Genomic DNA, 23,141 nt, shown 5'->3' with positions numbered 1-23,141 from the left:
GACACATGGACAGGGCTCAGGACACACGGACAGGGCTCAGGACACACGGACAGGTCTCGGGGCACACGGTTGAGGTCCGGATGGGGCCGGGGCCAGAAGCACGAGGTCAGATCGGGGCCCGGTGCGGTGCGTCCCCGCAGTGCCGGCTGTCGGGGGGAAGCAGCTGCGCCCCGGCTCGCCCGACATCAGCTGCCAGCCCCCAAAGCCGGTGCCATCCATCTTCGTCCTCCAGCGGGGACCGCCTTCGGGGGACGACGCATTGTGTGGGAACAGCTCGCGGAGATGTGCCCTTCACCGGGGCCCCCCGGCCGCGCAGCAGGGCACATCCATCACCGCCCGCCAGCACCGCGGGCACCTCATCCGTCACCGCCCGCCAGCACCGCTCCGCGTCCCTAATGACTCTGTGTTCTAATTAGGGTCACGGTGGGGTGGGCTGGGGTTGGACTGGGGATCCTGGAGGTCTCTGCCAACCCTAAAGATTCTGTTTGGGGTCAATATAGGGATGGACTGGGGATCCTGGAGGTCTCTGCCAACCCTAAAGGTTCTGTTTGGGGTCACTATGGGGATGAACTGGGAGATCTTAGAGGTCTCTTCCAACCTTAATGACTCTATGAGTCTAATTAGGGTCACGGTGGGGTGGGTTGGGGCTGGACTGGGGATCCTGGAGGACTCTGCCAACCCTAAAGGTTCTGTTTGGGGTCACAGTGGGGTTGGACTGCGGATCCTGGAGGTCCCTTCCAACCCTAAAGATTCTGTTTGGGGTCACAGTGGGGTTGGACTGGAGGATATTAGAGATCTCTTCCAACCTTAATGACTCTATGAGTCTAATTAGGGTCACAGTGGGGTGGGTTGGGGTTGGACTGGGGATCCTGGAGGACTCTGTCAACCCTAAAGGTTCTGTTTGGGGTCACAGTGGGGTTGGACTGGGGATCCTGGAGGTCCCTTCCAACCCTAAAGATTCTGTTTGGGGTCAGTGGGGATGGACTGGAGGATCTCAGAGGTCTCTTCCAACCTTAATGACTCTGTGGTTCTAATTAGGGTCATGGTGGGGTGGACTGCGGATCCTGGAGGACTCTGCCAACCCTAAAGATTCTGTTTGGGGTCAATATAGGGATGGAGTGGGGATCCTGGAGGTCTCTGCCAACCCTAAGGACTCTATTTAGGGTCACAGTGGGGATGGACTGGAGGATATTAGAGGTCTCTTCCAACCTTAATGACTCTATGAGTCTAATTAGGGTCACGGTGGGGTGGGTTGGGGTTGGACTGGGGATCCTGGAGGTCCCTTCCAACCCTAAAGATTCTGTTTGGGGTCACAGTGGGGATGGACTGGAGGATCTCAGAGGTCTCTTCCAACCTTAATGACCCTGAGCTTGGGTTGGAAAGGTCCTTACAGATCATACAGCCATGGGATGGTTGGGTTGGAAGGGTCCTTACAGATCATACAGCCATTCGATGGTTGGGTTGGAAGGGTCCTTACAGATCACAGTGATGCAGTATGGGTTGGGTTGGAAAGGTCCTTACAGATCAGAGTGATGCAGTATGGGTAGGGCTGGGTTGGAAATGTCCTTACAGATCACAGTGACGCAGTATGGGTTGGGTTGGAAGGGTCCTTACAGATCACAGTGACACAGAATGGGTTGGATTGGAAGGGTCCTTACAGATCACAGTGACACAGTATGGGTTGGGTTGGAAGGGTCCTTACAGATCAGAGTGACGCAGTATGGGTTGGGCTGAGTTGGAAAGGTCCTGAAAGATCACAGTGACGCAGTATGGATTGGGTTGGAAAGGTCCTTAAAGATCACAGTGACACAGAATGGGTTGGGTTGGAAGGGTCCTTACAGATCAGAGTGACGCAGTATGGGTTGGGCTGGGTTGGAAGGGTCCTGAAAGATCACAGTGACGCAGTATGGGTTGGGTTGGAAAGGTCCTTACAGGTCACACCCACATGGGACGGTGGGGCTGGAAGGGTCCTTACAGATCACATCTGCATGGGACGGTGGGGCTGGAAGGGTCCTTGCAGATCACAGAGACATAGTATGGGTAGGGTTGGAAGGGTCCTTACAGATCACACCCACATGGGATGGTGGGGCTGGAAGGGTCCTTGCAGATCACACCCACATGGGACGGTGGGGCTGGAAGGGTCCTTAAAGGTCACAGACACATGGAATGGTAGGGTTGGAAAGGTCCTTAAAGATCATACAGCCACGGAATGGGTTGGGTTGGAAGGGTCCTTACAGATCACAGTGATGCAGTATGGGTTGGGCTGGGTTGGAAGGGTCCTTACAGATCAGAGTGATGCAGTATGGATTGGGTTGGAAGGGTCCTTACAGATCACAGTGACGCAGTATGGATTGGGTTGGAAAGGTCCTTACAGATCACAGTGACACAGTATGGGTTGGGTTGGAAAGGTCCTTAAAGATCATACAGCCACGGAATGGGTTGGGTTGGAAAGGTCCTTAAAGATCACTGAGCCGTGGAATGGGTTGGGTTGGAAGGGTCCTTACAGATCAGAGTGACGCAGTATGGGTAGGGCTGGGTTGGAAAGGTCCTTACAGATCACAGTGACGCAGTATGGATTGGGTTGGAAAGGTCCTGAAAGATCACAGTGACACAGTATGGGTTGGGTTGGAAAGGTCCTTAAAGATCATACAGCCACGGAATGGGTTGGGTTGGAAAGGTCCTTAAAGATCACTGAGCCGTGGAATGGGTTGGGTTGGAAGGGTCCTTACAGATCAGAGTGACGCAGTATGGGTAGGGCTGGGTTGGAAAGGTCCTTACAGATCACAGTGACGCAGTATGGATTGGATTGGAAAGGTCCTGAAAGATCACAGTGACACAGTATGGGTTGGGTTGGAAAGGTCCTTAAAGATCATACAGCCACGGAATGGGTTGGGTTGGAAAGGTCCTTAAAGATCACTGAGCCGTGGAATGGGTTGGGTTGGAAGGGTCCTTACAGATCAGAGTGACGCAGTATGGGTAGGGCTGGGTTGGAAAGGTCCTTACAGATCACAGTGACGCAGTATGGATTGGATTGGAAAGGTCCTGAAAGATCACAGTGACACAGTATGGGTTGGGTTGGAAAGGTCCTTAAAGATCATACAGCCACGGAATGGGTTGGGTTGGAAAGGTCCTTAAAGATCACTGAGCCGTGGAATGGGTTGGGTTGGAAGGGTCCTTACAGATCAGAGTGACGCAGTATGGGTAGGGCTGGGTTGGAAAGGTCCTTACAGATCACAGTGACGCAGTATGGATTGGGTTGGAAAGGTCCTGAAAGATCACAGTGACACAGTATGGGTTGGGTTGGAAAGGTCCTTAAAGATCATACAGCCACGGAATGGGTTGGGTTGGAAAGGTCCTTACAGATCACAGTGACGCAGTATGGGTTGGGTTAAGGGTCCTGGAGCACAGCGCGGACCCAGACCCAAGCTCGGCTGGGCTGGATGCAGCGCAGCTCCAGGAGCCACAAGGAAACGTGAGGTGCGACGAGTGCTCCTGGAGGAGCAGCCCATGCACAGCTCGGAGCCAGCGGGGGACGATGCGGCCCGAGCCCCAGAGCCGAGCGTCCCGAGAGCCGCGGGGAAGAAGCAGAAGGACGGAAAAAAACACCCGTGGAGCGGCGGGTGAGCTTTTAAAGGAAAAGCTTCTCACGCGGTGGTCAGCGGCTCGGATGGGGCTCAGCTCTGGGAAGCGCAGTGTGTGCTCCACCTAGCGGTCAGCAGGCCGAGCATCGTTCGTTAACACTCGTGTTTGCTGCAGCAGGAGCCTGGGGAGCAGGAGGAAGGCACCCACAGCACACCCCACGGGTGGAGGGGATGCGGCCTCGAGCTTGCGGCTCCGTGTCGGGATCCCGACCGGCACGAGCCGCAGCGTTAGGGTCGGCCCCTCGTGAGGGTCTCCATCACTCCCCGCGAGGTGAGAACCTCGGCAAAGCTGAGCGTGGAAGCAGCCACCTCTGCTGCCCGCAATAAATGCTCAGAAACGAGAGAGCAGATGGAAAAGCTGGGCCGAAATCAGCGATGGGACGAGAGGGAATGGCCTCAACGTTGCGCCAGGGGACGTTCAGGATGGATGTCAGGAGAAATTTCTTCCCTGAAAGGGGAGTCAGGTGCCCGCGGAGGTGGTGGAGCCAACGAGCGGGTTTTTTTGCCCAATGAAATGGGCAGGTTTTGTTCTGCGGGACACGGCTCAGTGGGGAAACGTTGGCGGAGGGTGGACGGTTGGACTGGGTGATCTTGGAGACCTTTGCTGAGCTTGGTGATTCTGTGCAATTAAGCTCGCTGCTGAATGGGTCTGTCCAATTCGTGGACAGGTACACAAGACGAAAAGAAGCTTTAAAGCAGAAAGAATAAAACAGTGTGCAAAGGAATCGGACACCGCAGCCCCATCTGATCAGCTCTGAAGGGCTCCCCACGGTCAGGCAACCCTACAGGTCTCGGTGTGGGTCCTACGGCTGATGGTACGCAGGGAGCGCGGCTCCTGCTGCACAGCACAAAGCTTCTCATGAGATGACAGCTGTGACACGAAGAAATGCTTCGGTACCGCCACCGTGGGGGAAAAGATCACAGAAGGGCGAGCAGTGATGTGGCAACTGCAGAATGGTGCGTGGAAGCACGGGATGAGCGGGTTGGAAGGGTCCTTGAAGGTCACAGGGAATAGAATGGTTGGGTTGGAAGAGTCCTTAAAGATCATAGAGAAAAGAATAGTTGAGTTGGAAGGGTCCTTACAGAGCACAGAGAACAGAAGGGTCCTTAAAGGTCAAAGAGCCATGGAATCATTGGGCTGGAAGGTTCCTTGAAGACCATAGAGCCATGGGATGGTTGCATTGGAAGGGTCCTTAAAGGTCACAGAGCTGTGGAATGGTTGGGTTGGGTTGGAAGGGTCCTTAAAGATCATAGATCATAGAATCATGGAATGGTTATGTTGGAATTGTTCCTAGAGATCACAGAACCATAGAATAGTTAGGTTGGGTTGGGTTGGGTTGGGTTGCGTTGGGTTGGAAGGGTTCTTAAAGATCATAGAGACACGGGATGGTTGGGTTGGAAGGGTCCTTAAAGATCATAGAGACACGGGATGGTTGGGTTGGAAGGGTCCTTAAAGATGGTTGGGTTGGAAGGGTCCTTAAAGGTCAAAGAGCCATGGAATCATTGGGTTGGAAGGTTCCTTGAAGACCATAGAGCCATGGGATGGTTGAATTGGAAGGGTCCTTAAAGGTCACAGAGCTGTGGAATGGTTGGGTTGGGTTGGGTTGGGTCGGAAGGGTCCTTAAAGATCATAGATCATAGAATCATGGAATGGTTATGTTGGAATTGCTCCTAGAGATCACAGAACCATAGAATAGTTAGGTTGGGTTGGGATGGGTTGGGTTGGGTTGCGTTGGGTTGGAAGGGTCCTTAAAGATCATAGAGACACGGATGGTTGGGTTGGAAGGGTCCTTAAAGATCATAGAGACACGGGATGGTTGGGTTGGAAGGGTCCTTAAAGATGGTTGGGTTGGAAGGGTCCTTAAAGGTCAAAGAGCCATGGAATCATTGGGTTGGAAGGTTCCTTGAAGACCATAGAGCCATGGGATGGTTGAATTGGAAGGGTCCTTAAAGGTCACAGAGCTGTGGAATGGTTGGGTTGGGTTGGGTTGGAAGGGTCCTTAAAGATCATAGATCATAGAATCATGGAATGGTTATGTTGGAATTGCTCCTAGAGATCACAGAACCATAGAATAGTTAGGTTGGGTTGGGTTGGGTTGGGTTGCGTTGGGTTGGAAGGGTCCTTAAAGATCATAGAGACACGGGATGGTTGGGTTGGAAGGGTCCTTAAAGATCATAGAGACACGGGATGGTTGGGTTGGAAGGGTCCTTAAAGATGGTTGGGTTGGAAGGGTCCTTAAAGGTCAAAGAGCCATGGAATCATTGGGTTGGAAGGTTCCTTGAAGACCATAGAGCCATGGGATGGTTGAATTGGAAGGGTCCTTAAAGGTCACAGAGCTGTGGAATGGTTGGGTTGGGTTGGGTTGGGTCGGAAGGGTCCTTAAAGATCATAGATCATAGAATCATGGAATGGTTATGTTGGAATTGCTCCTAGAGATCACAGAACCATAGAATAGTTAGGTTGGGTTGGGATGGGTTGGGTTGGGTTGCGTTGGGTTGGAAGGGTCCTTAAAGATCATAGAGACACGGATGGTTGGGTTGGAAGGGTCCTTAAAGATCATAGAGACACGGGATGGTTGGGTTGGAAGGGTCCTTAAAGATGGTTGGGTTGGAAGGGTCCTTAAAGGTCAAAGAGCCATGGAATCATTGGGTTGGAAGGTTCCTTGAAGACCATAGAGCCATGGGATGGTTGAATTGGAAGGGTCCTTAAAGGTCACAGAGCTGTGGAATGGTTGGGTTGGGTTGGGTTGGAAGGGTCCTTAAAGATCATAGATCATAGAATCATGGAATGGTTATGTTGGAATTGCTCCTAGAGATCACAGAACCATAGAATAGTTAGGTTGGGTTGGGTTGGGTTGGGTTGCGTTGGGTTGGAAGGGTCCTTAAAGATCATAGAGACACGGGATGGTTGGGTTGGAAGGGTCCTTAAAGATCATAGAGACACGGGATGGTTGGGTTGGAAGGGTCCTTAAAGATGGTTGGGTTGGAAGGGTCCTTAAAGGTCAAAGAGCCATGGAATCATTGGGTTGGAAGGTTCCTTGAAGACCATAGAGCCATGGGATGGTTGAATTGGAAGGGTCCTTAAAGGTCACAGAGCTGTGGAATGGTTGGGTTGGGTTGGGTTGGGTCGGAAGGGTCCTTAAAGATCATAGATCATAGAATCATGGAATGGTTATGTTGGAATTGCTCCTAGAGATCACAGAACCATAGAATAGTTAGGTTGGGTTGGGATGGGTTGGGTTGGGTTGCGTTGGGTTGGAAGGGTCCTTAAAGATCATAGAGACACGGATGGTTGGGTTGGAAGGGTCCTTAAAGATCATAGAGACACGGGATGGTTGGGTTGGAAGGGTCCTTAAAGATGGTTGGGTTGGAAGGGTCCTTAAAGGTCAAAGAGCCATGGAATCATTGGGTTGGAAGGTTCCTTGAAGACCATAGAGCCATGGGATGGTTGAATTGGAAGGGTCCTTAAAGGTCACAGAGCTGTGGAATGGTTGGGTTGGGTTGGGTTGGAAGGGTCCTTAAAGATCATAGATCATAGAATCATGGAATGGTTATGTTGGAATTGCTCCTAGAGATCACAGAACCATAGAATAGTTAGGTTGGGTTGGGTTGGGTTGGGTTGCGTTGGGTTGGAAGGGTCCTTAAAGATCATAGAGACACGGGATGGTTGGGTTGGAAGGGTCCTTAAAGATCATAGAGACACGGGATGGTTGGGTTGGAAGGGTCCTTAAAGATGGTTGGGTTGGAAGGGTCCTTAAAGGTCAAAGAGCCATGGAATCATTGGGTTGGAAGGTTCCTTGAAGACCATAGAGCCATGGGATGGTTGAATTGGAAGGGTCCTTAAAGGTCACAGAGCTGTGGAATGGTTGGGTTGGGTTGGGTTGGGTCGGAAGGGTCCTTAAAGATCATAGATCATAGAATCATGGAATGGTTATGTTGGAATTGCTCCTAGAGATCACAGAACCATAGAATAGTTAGGTTGGGTTGGGTTGGGTTGGGTTGGGTTGGGTTGGGTTGGAAGGGTCCTTAAAGATCATAGATCATAGAATCATGGAATGGTTATGTTGGAATTGCTCCTAGAGATCACAGAACCATAGAATAGTTAGGTTGGGTTGGGTTGGGCTGGGTTGCGTTGGGTTGGAAGGGTCCTTAAAGATCAAAGATCATAGAATCATGGAATGGTTATGTTGGAATTGTTCCTAGAGATCACAGAACCATAGAATAGTTAGGTTGGGTTGGGTTGGGTTGGGTTGGGTTGGCTTGGCTTGGATTTGGATGGGTTGGGTTGGGTTGGAAGGGTCCTTAAAGGTCACAGAACCACAGAATGGTAGTGTTGGAAGGAGCTCCCCAGCCCCACCCCCGCCGTGTGCTGGCTGCCCCCCAGCTCAGGCTGCCCAGGGCCCCACCCACACCTCGGGCACCTCCAGGGCTGGGGCACCCACAGCTCCGGGCAGCAGCAGCAGGGGCTCATCGTGATCACCTTCATAATGAAGTTCTTTAGGGGAGGGCAGTGCTCCTGGGGGCCTCGAGATCGCCCGCTCTGCCTCCAGCACAGAGCAAGCACCCACTGCTGAGCCCCACACAGACAGAATTTCATGGGTACAGGAGGTCAAGGGCCCGGAGGAGGACAGCAGACACGATCCCAAGTGACCAGAACAACCCAGTGCAGCACGAGACGAGACGGAATAGTTACACTTTGTGAGAGGAAAACAAGAAGAGCCACAAAAGTAAAACCACAATGGGAAAATCTAGCATCCTGCATCGCCCAAAAAGTCAGTCTGAAAGCTGGGGGGGCACAGGGCACCCCTGAAGGCCTCACCACCACTGCCACTCCTCAAAGCAGAGCTGCACTCCACGAACCTTCTCACCGCGTTTGGGATTGAAAGCCTGGCTGCTGTGACGGGACATCCCCAACGGGCTCTGACAGTGCCTGGGAGGTCCCTGCACCGCTGCCCCTCTTCCTGCCCCAAACCCAACGTGTTGAGGAAGGAAAGCATGGAGCAAACCGTGCACTTTCTGCCACCCCTCCCCACATACATACTGCTTCATGGCTATCAGCTTGGAGTCCATGCTCTCCTGCTTTCCTTTCATCACCTGGATGTCGGTCAGCAGCTTGGTGACGTTGTCCTGCCGCACCTTGATGTCCTCGTTCTTTATGCTGGACACCTGGGGGCAGAAAGGCCGACGTCAGCGATGCCTCCTTCCTACAAAACTGCCATCGAAGCACCGACGCTCATACCACAAAAACCCCTGTCCCCTCTTCAGATGGCCACAGCCAGGCACACCGCACCGAGGGACGAAAACCACCCGCAGGGAAACGGTTAATGGCAAACACCAGATCCCACTGCGGCCTGAAAGCAACACGTCCGGGGAGCAGAAACAGCCGGGCGAATCTGAAGGTCTGTACAAGAGCTGCTCGATGGGTTCAGGGTTCTCACCCTCCAGATGGGTGAGACACGTCTACGCCAACCCTAAAGTAGAAGCAGCCGTGAAGTTGGGAGCGCATTCATTCAGACTGCGGACATCCCCGCGCTCCTGCGAAGCCTCTGCTGCAACGCAGCCAACAGAAGAGCGGCCTCAGCAATTAAGAAGTCATCAGCTGGCTCGAGAAGGAGAGCTGGGACAGAAGGAGCACTGCTGGAGCAGCTGGGGAGCAGAGTCCAAGCACAGGGCTCTGTTTTTCTGCTGAAACCCCCACGAGATGCTGCGATGCACGGGGAGCGTGCACGCTGGGGCACGCCGCTCACAGATCTGCCACGCTGGGGCTGATGTGTCAGCCTGCACAGTGCTGCTCTGTGTGAGGTTTGGGTTAGAAAGACAGAAACACATCTCTCCAGCCCACACTTCAGCACCGGGAAATCGACCTGGAAGGTGTTAACGTGTTTCTGGAGCTCCCAGTGCCCAGCGGGGCCTTCAGGACATGGGTGGAGGCAGCTGGGAAATGGGGGCAGCTGTAAGGCACATCTCTGAGCCTCAAGGGCAAACGCCCAGGCCTGTGCTTGGGATACACATCATCCCAGCACATCTGGACCTCCAAGGAGTCCCACAACGAACCCGATGCTGAAATGAGTGAGAAAAGGTCCGTGAATAAAGGGAATGGCTCCAGGAAGGGGAAGGCAGCCGAGTGGCACCGCAGCTCACAGCCGGGCAGCGAGAAGAGCTGCTGGCAGAGCACAAAGCAGCAGTGCTGGGGACCAGCAGCCCGTCCAGCACCCCGTGCTTCACCAATTAACCCTCTGCCGTTCAGCAGCTCGCCCCGAGCCGGTCCTGAGGGACCCGTGTGGTGCACACTTACGCTGGTGACTTTCCTCTTGATGTTCTCCAGGAGGTGCTCCTGGCCGCGGATGAAGTACGGGTGCTGGAACTCGGTGTCGTCCTTCTCCGGCTTCACCAGCCCGCCCTGCTCGATGTGCACGACCTTCCTGAAGCCGTCTGAAAACCAAGCAGGGAAAGGACTGAAGGTTAAACACGGGCTTCAGAAAGCAGCGTGGAGCACAGGGCCCCCTCGTTTGCTCAAATACACGGTGCTCTGTCACCGCCGCGTTCCTTTCAAACAGATCTCCCCCCGAGAACACCACGTGCAACGCAGAACTCTGCTCCCCCCAGACCCAATTCTGCATCCCACAGCACAGCTCAGCAGAGGAAAGGGTGAAACTGCTGCCACTAAAGGAGTCCCAACCGTCCCATGGCTCTACGATCTTGAAGGACCCTTCCAAATGAATCCAACCATTCTGCGGTTCTGTGATCTTCAGAGACCCTTTCAACCCAACCATCCCACGGCTCCATGATCTGTAAAGACTCTTCCAACCCAACCCAACCCAACCCAACCCAACCATGCCACAGCTCCATGATCTGTAAGGACTCTTCCAACCCAACCCAACCCAACCATCCCAACTCAACCCAACCCAACCCAACCATCCCACGGCTCCATGATCTGTAAAGACTCTTCCAACCCAACCCAACCCAACCCAACCATGTCACAGCTCCATGATCTGTAAGGACTCTTCCAACCCAACCCAACTCAACCACCCCATGGCTCTATGATCTTGAAGGACCCTTCCAAATGAATCCAACCATTCTGCGGTTCTGTGATCTTTAGGGACCATTTCAACCCAAAACAACCATGCTATTGCTCCATGATCTGTAAGGACTCTTCCAACCCAACCCAACCATCCCACAGCTCCATGATTTGTAAGGACTCCTCCAACCTAACCCAACCCAACCCAACCATCCCAACCCAACCCAACCAACCCAACCCAACCCAACCCAACCCAACTATCCCACGGCTCCATGATTTGTAAGGATTCTTCCAACCCAACCCAACCCAACCCAACCCAACCCAACCCAACCCAACCCAACCCACCATGATCTTTAAAGATTCTTCCAACCCAACTCATTCTGTGATTCCATGAAGGCACAGAGCCAGCCCAGCAACACCCTCATTCTCCTGGCAGGGTTTGACATTTGGGCATCCCCCTCCTTCACTGCGAGGCGAGGTGGAATTCCCTAATTCCCCGGTAAGCCTCAACACTTCTCAGAGGCACAAACCAGTGCCACTCCTCACCTACACACACGCACCATTTGAACAAGAAAGACAAGGAAAGGAGTGGTGGGACACACTCCTGAGCGAAAGGCCAGCGCCATAGTGCAACGTACACAGCAGTAACAGTTCAGGGCATTCCCTGCTCTTTTCATTGCACTCAGTGATTAATCCAATGCTGGGTGCTGCTCTTCAACTGAGATGCAACTGAGTCAGTGCAGAACGGAATGCAAATGACTGAAAGCTGGATAACAGCCCAAGAGAATCAAAACCAGGCCTGGTTCCAATTAGGGGGAATTAAAAAGCAAAAAAAATAAAGAGGATTGAAGAGAGGTATCAAGTTGTGGCAGCAGCAGTTTAGATTGGATACCGAGAAGAATTTCTTCATGGAAAGGGCAGTTGGGCACTGGGCTGGGGGGGCAGGGAAGTCCCCATCCCTGCAGGGATTTCAGAGACGCGTGGACGTGGCGCTGAGGGATGGGGTTTAGCGGCGGCCATGTGTTAGGTGATGGTTGGATGCAATGATCTTAAGGGTCTTTCCTAACCTAAGTGATTTCCCAATGTCTTCCAAGGCACAAAGGCTGATTCAAAGGAAAAAGGACAGTGTCTCTCCTTCACGATCTCCACGGCAGATAGGAAGGAAACAGAGGGTGTGAATGGCAGCGAGGACGGCTTGGGTTAGGTATTCACCATCAGCTCTACTGCCTCACCATCACTATGGGAAAGGCACTTCCTGGAGGAACTTCAGGTACAGAACCTCAGAATTGTGAAGGTCGGAAAAGACCTCCAAGATCACCCAGTCCAACCGCCCACCCACCACCACCACTTCGCTCAGCACAACCTCTCAGTGCTCCCTGGACACCTCCGGGGAGTCCACCACCTCCCCGGGCCGCCCGTGCCAGTGTCCGATCACTCTCTTGGAGAAGTATTTCCTGACGTCCAACCTGACGCCCCCTGGCACAATTTCAGGCCATTCCCTCATGTCCCTCACCACAACCTCCCTTCAGGAGCTGCACACAACGATGAGGTCTCCCCTGAGCCTCCTTTTCTGCAGACTGAACGAGCCCAGCTCCCTCAGCCGCTCCCCATAAGGTCTGTACCCCACCACTCTCCGGGCCCGGCCATCCAGACACGTCTTCACGCATCCAAGAGTGCAACCTGTCCAAGCTGAATCTCATCTCACCACAGGAGGTTCGGAAAGCCCAGGGGAGGCACAACGCCATCGGAACAGCCCCGAGATGATGGCACCTGACTCAAGGAGAGAGGACTGAGATCCTTCGAGCCCTGCTCTGTCCGCTGCGACTTTAACGGCAAGAAAGTGAACTGCCGTTCAAGCTCAGTCACCGTCTGCTTTACATAACGCTGACCGCAACATCCCCTGAAGAAAGCACTCGGAAAATGAACAAGCTGTTATGTGAGGCAGCTCGGTCCAGCTGGACGCGTTCCAGGCGAGCTCCTCCTTCATTGCAGGGCTGGCAAGGAGCGCCAGCAGCTAATGGCAGCGAGCACAAAGCACGCACTGAGAGCTCTGCGCTGATCGTCGTGGGGGGTGGAGATGAAATGAGCCCGACGGCCCTTTCCACCTAGCAGGAGCTTGCACTGCTCTCACTCCCATCGTTTGACCTTCAGCTTGGTGCTGGGTCCCCAAAACGGAGCGGTTGCAAAGGCAGCAAACGCTCCTTGGGTTAAAGCTGGGTGCTGTGTCACTGCCCCTGGGTTAAAGCTGGGTGCTGTGTCACTGCCCCTGGGTTAAAGCTGGGTGCTGTGTCGCTGCCCCTGGGTTAAAGCTGGGTGCTGTGTTACTGACCCTGGGTTAAAGCTGGGTGCTGCGTCGCTGCCCCTGGGTTAAAGCTGGGTGCTGTGTCACTGCCCCTGGGTTAAAGCTGGGTGCTGTGTCACTGCCCCTGGGTTAAAGCTGGGTGCTGTGTCACTGCCCCTGGGTTAAAGCTGGGTGCTGCGTCACTGCCCTTGGGTTAAAGCTGGGTGCTGTGTTACTGCCCCTGGGTTAAAGCTGGGTGCTGTGTCACTGCCCCTGGGTTAAAGCTGGGTGCTGTGTCGCTGCCCCTGGGTTAAAGCTGGGTGCTGTGTCGCTGCCCCTGGGTTAAAGCTGGGTGCTGTGTCACTGCCCTTGGGTTAAAGCTGGGTGCTGCGTCACTGCCCCTGGGTTAAAGCTGGGTGCTGCGTCACTGCCCCTGGGTTAAAGCTGGGTGCTGTGTCACTGCCCCTGGGTTAAAGCTGGGTGCTGTAAGCTGTGTTACTGCCCCTGGGCTATCGCTGCAGCCCCCAGGTGAGGGCGGCCCCCCTGGGATACTCACACATGTTGAGCTGCCGCACGAAGCTGGCCATGTTGTTGTGCTTGAAGTACTTCGGGAGCACCTCCTTGGCGAACTGTCCTTGGTCAAACACATGGAAACTGTTTCCACTCTGCAAAACGAAACGAAACACAGCACTGTCAGCCACGATCACAACAGGAAGGGTGGCAAGGATCGAGACTGGAGGGGGTTGCGGTCCTTTCCCACCCAACCCACCCCGTGGTGGGTATGAAGCGCATCCCTGCCCTTCCCAGACATCAGCCCCGGGTTTCTGCAGGACCAGTTCAGGTCCCACCTCCTGCAGTGCCTCAGCTGCACCGCATCAGCTTGGGAGCTGTCAGCACCCGAGCAATGCGTGGTTCTCAGTGATGGACATCAGCTCCTGACAGCATCCGTGTTCACTGTGCTGCTGCCGGGACCTGAGGCACAGCAGTGCCATGCTGCTGGGCACCAGGGTGGGCCACGGGGCATGGGTATGGGGGTCAGATATGGGGCTTGGGTATGGGGTTCAGGTACAGAGCTTGGGTACAGGACTCAGGCATGATTTTATTTCTTTCTATGATTTTATGACTCTATGGAGCTTGGGTATGGGATTTGGGTATGGAGCTTTGGCACGGAACCTGAGTATGGGATTTGGGCATGGGGTTTGGGCATGGGACTTTGGCATGGAGCTGGAATACATCCCTGTTCCCTGCAGGGGAGTTGGACTAGACGACCTTTAAGGGTCCCTTCCAACTCGAAGCATTCTGTGGTTCTACAGGACACGGGCGTGAAGCCCAGGCAGGAGGGCTGGATAAAGGACCTGGGCATGGAGTTTGTGTAAGGAAATAGGGTTTGGGACTCGGGCACGGAGCCAGGCGTGGGGCTCAGGGGCACAGCAGCACACTGCCACGCGAGCAGCCAGCCTCGTGCTGCCACCGAGCTGCTCACCCCGGCAGAACCGGGGCTGCACCGTTCCCCGGGCACTGAAACACAGCTGGGGAGGTAAATGGTGCTCCGAAGATGAAGTCCCAAATTGCACAACTGAGAATCTGTTAATTCCGCTGCTTGTCCCAATTAGCTGGTTTCCAGCAGCAGCCGACGCTCTCCTGAGCAAATTAAGACGAGCCGGCCAGGCTGAGCGGAAATGCCAACATCTGTGAGCAAATTAAAGCAATTCCACACGCTGCCAATCTCAGCGTGCACCCCCGGCAGTACAGGGCAGCCAGGTGGGGAAGGGCCTTCGGCCCCGCTGCTCTGACCCAGCACCCCATGGGTGGGTGCTGTCAGAGCCGAAAAAGGGATCGCTCCGAGCAGAGCAACGCACGGCAGGAACGACGAGGCACCATGGCTGTCACAGCTAGCACAGCTGGACCATCAGCTCACCCACCTCCCCAGGCAGGCCATCCCAGGGCCTGACCACTCTTAGAGACAAAATTCCTCCTCAAATCTCATCTCAATCTTCCCCGGCGCAACTTGTGGCCGTTCCCTCTCGTCCTGTCATTATTTATCAGGGAGAAGAGGCCCACCCCCTCCTCACCACAACCCCCCTTCAGGAAGTGGGAGAGTGCAATAAGGTCTCCTCTGAGCCTCCTCTTCTCCACCCCGAACCATCCCAGCTCCCTCAGCCGCTCCTCATTGTGCTCCAGACCCCTCCCCAGTTTTGTTGCCCTTCTCTGAACACGCTCCAGGGCCTCCATGTCCTTCTTGTAGTGAGGGGCCCAAAACTGAACACAGTACTCGAGAGCTGAGCGCAGGGGGATGCTCACCTCCCTGCTCCTGCTGGCTGCACTATTTCTAATCCAGGCCAGGATGCCGTTGGCCTTCTTGGCCACCTGGGCTCACGTTAAGCCGAGCATCAACCAACACCCCCAGGTCCTTTTCCTCTCTACATTCTTCAAGCCGTTCTGCCCTTATAGCATTGCATGGGGTTATTGTGGCCAAAGTGCAGGACCCGGCACTTGGTCTTATTGAACCTATAAAATTGAATCTGTAAGTGGCGGGATCATTTCCACTGTCAGAAAGAACACAGCCCTGTGCCAGTGTGACCGCCTCACTTCCATGATTCCCATTAAAGAGGCTGCCTGGGTTTCTCTGGGCAGCACCCCAAGCCCTTGCCACGTTGACATCCCAAGTCTTGGTCACACTGGCCTCTTGCCACGTTGGCATCCCAAGTCTTGGTCACACTGGCCTCTTCCCACGTTGACATCCCAAGTCTTGGTCACACTGGCCTCTTGCCACGTTGGCATCCCAAGTCTTGGTCACACTGGCCTCTTGCCACGTTGACATCCCAAGTCTTGGTCACACTGGCCTCTTGCCACGTTGGCATCCCAAGTCTTGGTCACACTGGCCTCTTGCCACGTTGGCATCCCAAGTCTTGGTCACACTGGCCTCTTGCCACGTTGGCATCCCAAGTCTTGGTCACACTGGCCTCTTGCCACGTTGGCATCCCAAGTCTTGGTCACACTGGCCTCTTGCCACGTTGGCATCCCAAGTCTTGGTCACACTGGCCTCTTGCCACGTTGGCATCCCAAGTCTTGGTCACACTGGCCTCTTGCCACGTTGACATCCCAAGCCTTTGCCATCTTGGCACCCCGTGTCCTTGCCACGTTGGCATCCCAAGCCTTCACTGTGCCAACAGAACCCAACAGCGTTTGGGTACACGTCTCCCACTGGCCCCACCAAGTCTGCCCCAAGATCCCCGAGCTGCAGTCTGCTCTCTCCAGGCAGGGGCAGCCCCTGCCAGTCAGCCTGGTCTCTGTCAGCCCCCTCCAAATTCCTACGCTAATCCCCGTCCTCTCCAGTTTCAGTTCCAATTTTCCACGTGGCAGAGTAACAAAAGCTCTGCTGAACTCCGGTCCGTCAGATCTGCCCCACTTCTTTCATCCAGGAGAGGATTTTGTGCTCGGAGGAGAGGTGAGGACATACGATCGTTAAATCCCTCCTTTTATCTCCTTTCCATTTAATTGTACGGCTTCAGTTGCTCTCTTTAGGATCACTTCCAAAGCACTTCAGCCCACCAAGGTCAGCTCTGTCACCAATACCTCTCACAATCAGCACACGCAGAGGCAGTTAAGCATCTCCCCGGGGGTGACCCAGAGGGGCACGATGAGGGGCTGCTGCTCCCCTGTGCTATGGGATGCACGCACAAGGACAGGAGCTCGCAGGCATCTGCCTACATGGCGTAAAACTGATGCCATCTCCAGCAGAGGTTACACTGCTGTACGCTCAGACATGATGTTTCTGGAGTAAAAATAATTGGAAATGACCCATCTGGAAAACAAACGAACAAAAATAAGCTTGTAGTGGGCCTGGGGTCGTTCCTTCGCTGTGGGATGCAGGCTGCACAGCCTCAGGGGTTCCTGCTCGTGCCCAATCCCAAATAAAGGATGCTGTCCTGTAGGGAAGTCTTCTTCTCACAGAGAACGGGGAGCAAGGGGCACCATTGGCTGTAGGAGCTCATGTGGCTCTGCCACAGACAGCATGGGCAGGCAGCACAGCAGTGATGATGGGAAATGAAACAAAACTCATTCACCTGATTTTGTTATAGAATGGGTTGGGTTGGAAAGATCCTCAAAGGTCATACAGCCATGGGGTGGTTGGGTTGGAAAGATCCTCAAAGGTCATACAGCCATGGGGTGGTTGGGTTGGAGGGGTCCTTATAGATCACAAGGCCGTGGGATGGTTGGGTTGGAAGGGTCCTTAAAGATGACAAGGCCGTGGGATGGTTGGGTTGGAAGGGTCCTTATAGATCACAAGGCTGTGGGATGGTTGGGTTGGAAGGGTCCTTAAAGATGACAAGGCCGTGGGATGGTTGGGTTGGAAGGGTCCTTATAGATCACAAGGCCGTGGGATGGTTGGGTTGGAGGGGTCCTTATAGATCACAAGGCCGTGGGATGGTTGGGTTGGAAGGGTCCTTAAAGATCACAAAGGCATGGAATAGTTCGCTTAGGAGGGTTCTCAAAGAGATAGCATGGTTGTGTTGGATAAGAACCCCTCCCCCCCACCCCTGCCATGTGCTGGCTGCCCCCCAGCTCAGGCTGCACAGGGTCCCACCCATGGTCTCAAGCATCTGCAGGGATGGGGCACCCACAGCTCTGGGCAGCAGTGCTGGGGCCGCACCACCTCTGGGTGACAGAATTCCCCCCCATCCGACCCCGACCTCCCCCCCATCCGACCCCGACCTCCCCCTCATCCGACCCCGACCTCCCCCTCATCCGACCCCGACCTCTCCCCCATCCGACCCCGACCTCCCCCTCCATCCGACCCCGACCTCCCCCTCATCCGACCCCGACCTCCCCCCCATCCGACCCCGACCTCCCCCTCATCCGACCCCGACCTCCCCCTCATCCGACCCCGACCTCCCCCCCATCCGACCCCGACCTCCCCCCCCATCTGACCCCGACCTCCCCCCTTTTGCATTCAAGCCGTCCCCGTGCCCCGTCACTACGTGCCCATGTAAAAAAGAGGACAGCGTGATGCCGGGCATTCAGACCTCCCCATCCCCACTCCGCTTCTCCCACAACGCCTCACGGCTCCAGCACTGCTCAGTGCCACGGGGGGCAAAGCAGACCCCCAGAACAGTCACCTGAAGCTGGGGGAGAAGAGATGGGGAAGCTCAGCTTAGGCCCACGGAGGACACGGCCCCTTCTTAGAGCCCAGATGATGCTCCAAGCCCCCCGCTCCCACCCTCACAGCCCTCCAGGATTCAGGCAGCAGAGCAAACAGCAGCACGTCCTTCCAGGAGGAGGAAAGCTGCAGAGCCCTCGCCCAGCCCGTGCTCTGAGCTCCCTCACGCGGCACTGAAAGGAGAGACCCCCCCACACCCACCGGGGTCGGGCAGCAGCTGTGGGGACATCAGGGACGGCACTGCAGCCGCAGCAGGTAATGAAACAAAGGGAGCAGCTGCTGCGCTCTGGGTGGGTTTCGTGTTGGCTTTTATTTTTTTTCGGATGGGTTTCGTGTCGGTTTTGATTTGATTTTTTTAACTTACGGTTCCAATGGAGGTGGCGCAGCCCTAAGTTTCAATCTCACCACCACTCGGCAGCGATCGGCGGAGATGAGAGGGAGCTGATAAACAGGAGGAGAGCGACTGCGTGCGGGCAGAGAGCGACAGGACACAGGGAGATAGGGGGCAGGGGAGGTAGGACACAGGGGAACGGCCTTCAGCTCAAAGAGCAGAGATTGGGGTCAGACCATCTTCCATGATCTTTCAGGACCCTTCCAATCCAATGATCCTGTGGCTCTATGATCTTCAAGGACCATTCCAACCCGACCATTCCATGGCTCCGTGACCTTCAAGGACCCTTCAACCCAACCCATTCCATGTCTCTATGACCCATAAGGACCCTTCAACCCAACCCATTCCATGTCTCTATGACCTTTAAGGACCCTTCCAATCCAGCTCTGTGACCTTTAAGGACCCTTCCAACCCGTTCCATAGCTCTATGATCTTCCAGGTCCCTTCCAACCCAACCCATCCTGTGTCTCTATGATCTTCAAGGACCATTCCAACCCGACCATTCCATGGCTCTGTGACCTTCAAGGACCCTTCAACCCAACCCATTCCATGTCTCTATGACCCATAAGGACCCTTCCAATCCAACCACTCCATGGCTCTATGACCTTTAAGGACCCTTCCAACCCATTCCATAGCTCTATGACCTTCAAGGACCCTTCCAACCCAACCCATCCTGTGTCTCTATGATCTTCAAGGACCTTCTCCTATTCACAGAGTCACAGAATGTCAGGGATTGGAAGGGACCTCAAAAGATCACCAAGTCCAATCCCCCATTTCAGACTCAACCCATTTCACGGTGCCGTGTTACAGCAGTTCCTATGTTCTGTGTGCCAACATCACTGGAAGAACAACAGAGATGGACCCAGAACCTCGAGGAACCCACTCCTAACCCCACCCGGAGCATAACGAGGGTATTTCCAAGGCATACACTGCCCTTCCCCTCCCTGCTGCAGACCTCGTGCCCCCAGCCCCACATAGGAAACCACTTCTGGAGACAGCTGCCCCTCAGGAAGCACCGCTGCACCAGACAGGGGGCAGAGACCTGGAGAGCCAGGGGCTCAAAGGGCAGAGCTCCCAAAGAGGATCACAGAATGGCTTCAGTCAGAAGGGAGCTTAAAGATCCCGAAGTCCCAGAACCACAGGGGCAGGAAGGGACCTCTAGAGCTCCCCCAGCCCCACTCAGCCCCTTCCTCCCACCCATCACCCTTCAGATGTTAGTCTGTATTGCTCAGACCCCTCTCAGCCATCTCTCCTCCAGATGCACAGCCCCGGGGCTCTCACCCTGCCCCCACCAGGAGGGGCTCCAGACCCCCACCATCCCCACAGCCTTCCTCTGGGCTCCCTCCACCTGAACCAGAACTGGGAGCCCAGCAGCGGGCGCAGTGCTCCAGCAGTGTCCCCCCAGGGCAGAGCAGAGGGGAAGAGCACCTCCCTGCCCTGCTGGCCACACTCTGGGCAACGCACTCCAGGGTCCTGTTGGCCCTCCTGGCTACCAGGGCTCCCTGCTGCCTCGTGGTCAGCTGTTGGTCAACCACTGCTCCACCATTGGTCAGCTATTGGTCAACCAGTGGCCCTCCTGGCCACTAGTGCTCACTGCTGCCTCGTGGTCAGCTGTTGGCCAACTGTTGGTCAACCACTGGTCAACTGTTGGTCAATCACTGGTCAACTCTTGGTCAACCAGTGGACCTCTCAGCCACCAGTGCTCACTGCTGCCTCGTGGTCAACCACTGCTCAACCATTGGTCAACTGTTGGTCCATCAGTGCTTTCCCTGGCCACCAGTGCTCATCGCTGGCTCATGGTCAACCGTTGGTCAACCACTGCTCAACCACTGGTCAACCATTAGTCAGTCATTGTCCCTCTTGGCCACCAGGGTTCACCACTGGCTCATGGTCATCCATTGGTCCACTGCTGCTGAACCATTGGTCAAGTGTTGGTCTGTCAGTTGTCCTCCTGGCCACCAGGGCTCCCTGCCTTCTTGCCCTGGGGTTGTCCCTCTTGGCCACCAGGGCTCCCTGCCTTCTTGCCCTGGGGTTGTCCCTCTTGGCCACCAGGGCTCCCTGCCTTCTTGCCCTGGGGTTGTCCCTCCTGGCCACCAGGGCTCCCTGCCTTCTTGCCTCGGGGTGTGCAGTGTTTGGGAGCAGCACGAGGGCGACCGCTGTGGGCTCTGCTCCAGGATCACCGCAGGCAGACGGTGGCAGCACACAGCGATTTCCTGGGCACATCTCTGGCTCAGCAAAAGGAGCTGCTGCCTTATTTCCTGCGCTCTGCTCCCCTCCACTGTCTGAGAGCATGAAACAGACGGGCTGCTGCCTGACGCTGGCATGCTGAAGCATCACTCTGCCAGCAGATCGACATGCCTCGGGCTTGCTCTCTGCATTCAAGTCACCTCTGGGTGCAAACCAGGGCAAGCCTCAGGGTCCCTCCAGGCTCACCCCGCAGGAAAAAACAAACCACAGCAGAACTTAGGGGTTCAGATAAAAACCATTTCCCAAGGCAGAACAAGGAAATATCGTAGTAATGATAATAACGGACGTCTCTATTCACACACAAAGCGATTGCTCACTGCTCACCAACTCACACGCAGTCCCTGAGCAATAGCTGCTTCCCATCCTCGCTCAGCTCCCCACGGATGATAAGTTTTTTAGGATGCCATACATCACCTGAAGGGCACCAACAGGAAAGCTGGGCAGAGACTTTTTATAAGGGGACACAGTGATAAAACAACAACAACAAAAGGCTTTATGCTAGAAGAGGGGAGATTTAGAAGAAATCCTTTACTGTGAGGGCTGTGAGACACCGGAGCAGGCCGCCAAGATGTCCTCTCCCTGGAGATGTTCAAGGCCAGGCTGGATGGGGCTGTGAGCAACCTGATCTGGAGGAAGGTGTCCCTGCCTGCAGCTGAGGGTTGGGACGAGATGGTCTCTGATCTCAGAGGTCCCTTCCAACCCAAACCCTTCCACGATCTCAAAGACCCCTTCCAACCCAAACCATTCCACGACCTCATAAGGCCTTTCCAACCTTATGAACCTATGAACCTCTGATGGGCTCAGGGCACAATGTCAGGGCTCAGGACACAGTGTTAGGGCTCAGGACACAAGGTGGTTGAGGCACCATCCCTAGCGCTGCTCAAGGAGCATTTGGATGAGGTGCTGAGGGATTTGATTTAGTAGTTGTGTAGGGATGGTGATAGGAGGACGGTTGGACTAGACGGTCTCGTAGGTCCTTTCCAACCTTATGAACCTATGAACTGCCTCCACCTCTGCAGCACCAACGCTGCTCCCAGCTGCCCTCCCTGGCCTCCACCCCGAGTCACTGCGGCTCAGCCCAGCAGAAGAACGCCCAGAGAGACACACAGCCCACGGCAGACACCACAGCACACCAGCTCAGCACCACAATCCGTCCCCAGGAGGAGCAGCTCTGCACCCCGGCACCTGCCAACCCTACACCTCACCCATCAATTAGCCCTCAATTAGCCACGCTGTCTGCATCCCACAGGCGTTGCTCATAACCAAGGAACCCTCTGCTGTGAAGCGGCCCCAGCGCTCCCAGCAAAGCAGCGACGGAGCTCCCGAGGGCATCCAGAATCCAACCTCCCTGAGCCACAATTCAGCTCTACGACGGTCCTGGCCCCGGTTGTACCACGGTGGGACAGCACCTGGCTGCACTTCGAGGCAGCCCCCCGAATTCTGCTGGGCGCCGTCTGCCCCTCTGCCTTACAAAGACTGATTTCAAGCAAGGAGAACGCGTCGACGGCCGTGAGCCCTTCGGAAAACGCCGCTCCGGAGCTCATCTCCGCAGGACTACTTAAACCTGGTGTGCAGGAGGTGTCCCTGCCCACGGGGGGGGATGGGGGGGGGTTGGGACCGGAGGGCTTTAAGGTCCATCCCCACCCACAGCACTCCGTGATGCTGAGCACCTCTGCGTGGCTCTGATGAGAGGAGCTCCCACGAGTGGCAAAGAAGCACGGAGTTTGAAGGCCCCGTCCTCAAAGAAATGGGATTAGAAGGTTACGTATCTACACATACATTTACTTTCCTGCCTTCTGCTGATACGCCTCTCCACCCCGAAAGCGCTTACAGGTTCGTATCCCTGCTCCCACAGCTTGCTCCTTCCACCTCCTGCTGGAGGGAACTCAAAGACAGGAATTAACCACCGGCCAACAAAAGAGGTACAAGAAAAAGGGAGGTAGGAAATGAGGAAAGAGCAAGCACTGCAGCACATCTCCACACAGCGCGGTTCATCTCCTCCATCCCAAGAGGTTCATAGGTTCATAAGGTTGGAAAGGACCTACAAGATCATCCAGTCCAACCATCCTCCTATCACCATCCCTACCCAACTGCTCAATCCAATCCCTCAGCACCTCATCCAAACGCTCCTTGAGCAGCGCTAGGGACGGTGCCTCCCCCCCCCCCTCCCCAGGCAGGCCATCCCAGGGCCTGACCACTCTTAGAGACAAAATTCCTCCTCAAATCTCATCTCAATCTTCCCCGGCGCAACTTGTGGCCATTCCCTCTCGTCCTGTCATTATTTATCAGGGAGAAGAGGCCCACCCCCTCCTCACCACAACCCCCCTTCAGGAAGTGGGAGAGTGCACTAAGGTCTCCTCTGAGCCTCCTCTTCTCCAGACTGAACCATCCCAGCTCCCTCA

The 23,141-nt window shown here is 55.1% G+C and overlaps 1 protein-coding gene across 1 annotated transcript in view; it reads right to left on the bottom strand.

The window, feature by feature from the left end:
• HSF1 (heat shock transcription factor 1) overlaps positions 1-23,141 on the bottom strand; it is a gene marked incomplete at its 3' end in the record, with an annotated part of 32,343 nt that overhangs the window by 5,915 nt on the left and 3,287 nt on the right. The window contains exons 2-4 of the mRNA XM_065729138.1: positions 13,497-13,605; positions 9,937-10,073; positions 8,683-8,807 (exon numbers count right to left, since the gene is read on the bottom strand). Coding sequence (XP_065585210.1) covers positions 8,683-8,807; positions 9,937-10,073; positions 13,497-13,605 — 371 coding nt within the window. The remainder of the gene's footprint in view (positions 1-8,682; positions 8,808-9,936; positions 10,074-13,496; positions 13,606-23,141) is intronic.

This window comes from Cyrtonyx montezumae, unplaced genomic scaffold (genome assembly GCF_038088225.1).
Source record: "Cyrtonyx montezumae isolate F1298 unplaced genomic scaffold, pur_monq_1.0 scaffold_102, whole genome shotgun sequence".
NCBI classification, from domain to species: Eukaryota; Metazoa; Chordata; class Aves; order Galliformes; family Odontophoridae; genus Cyrtonyx; species Cyrtonyx montezumae.
The sequence above is the reverse complement of the archived record's forward strand: the minus strand, read 5'-3'. Positions and strand labels throughout refer to the sequence as shown.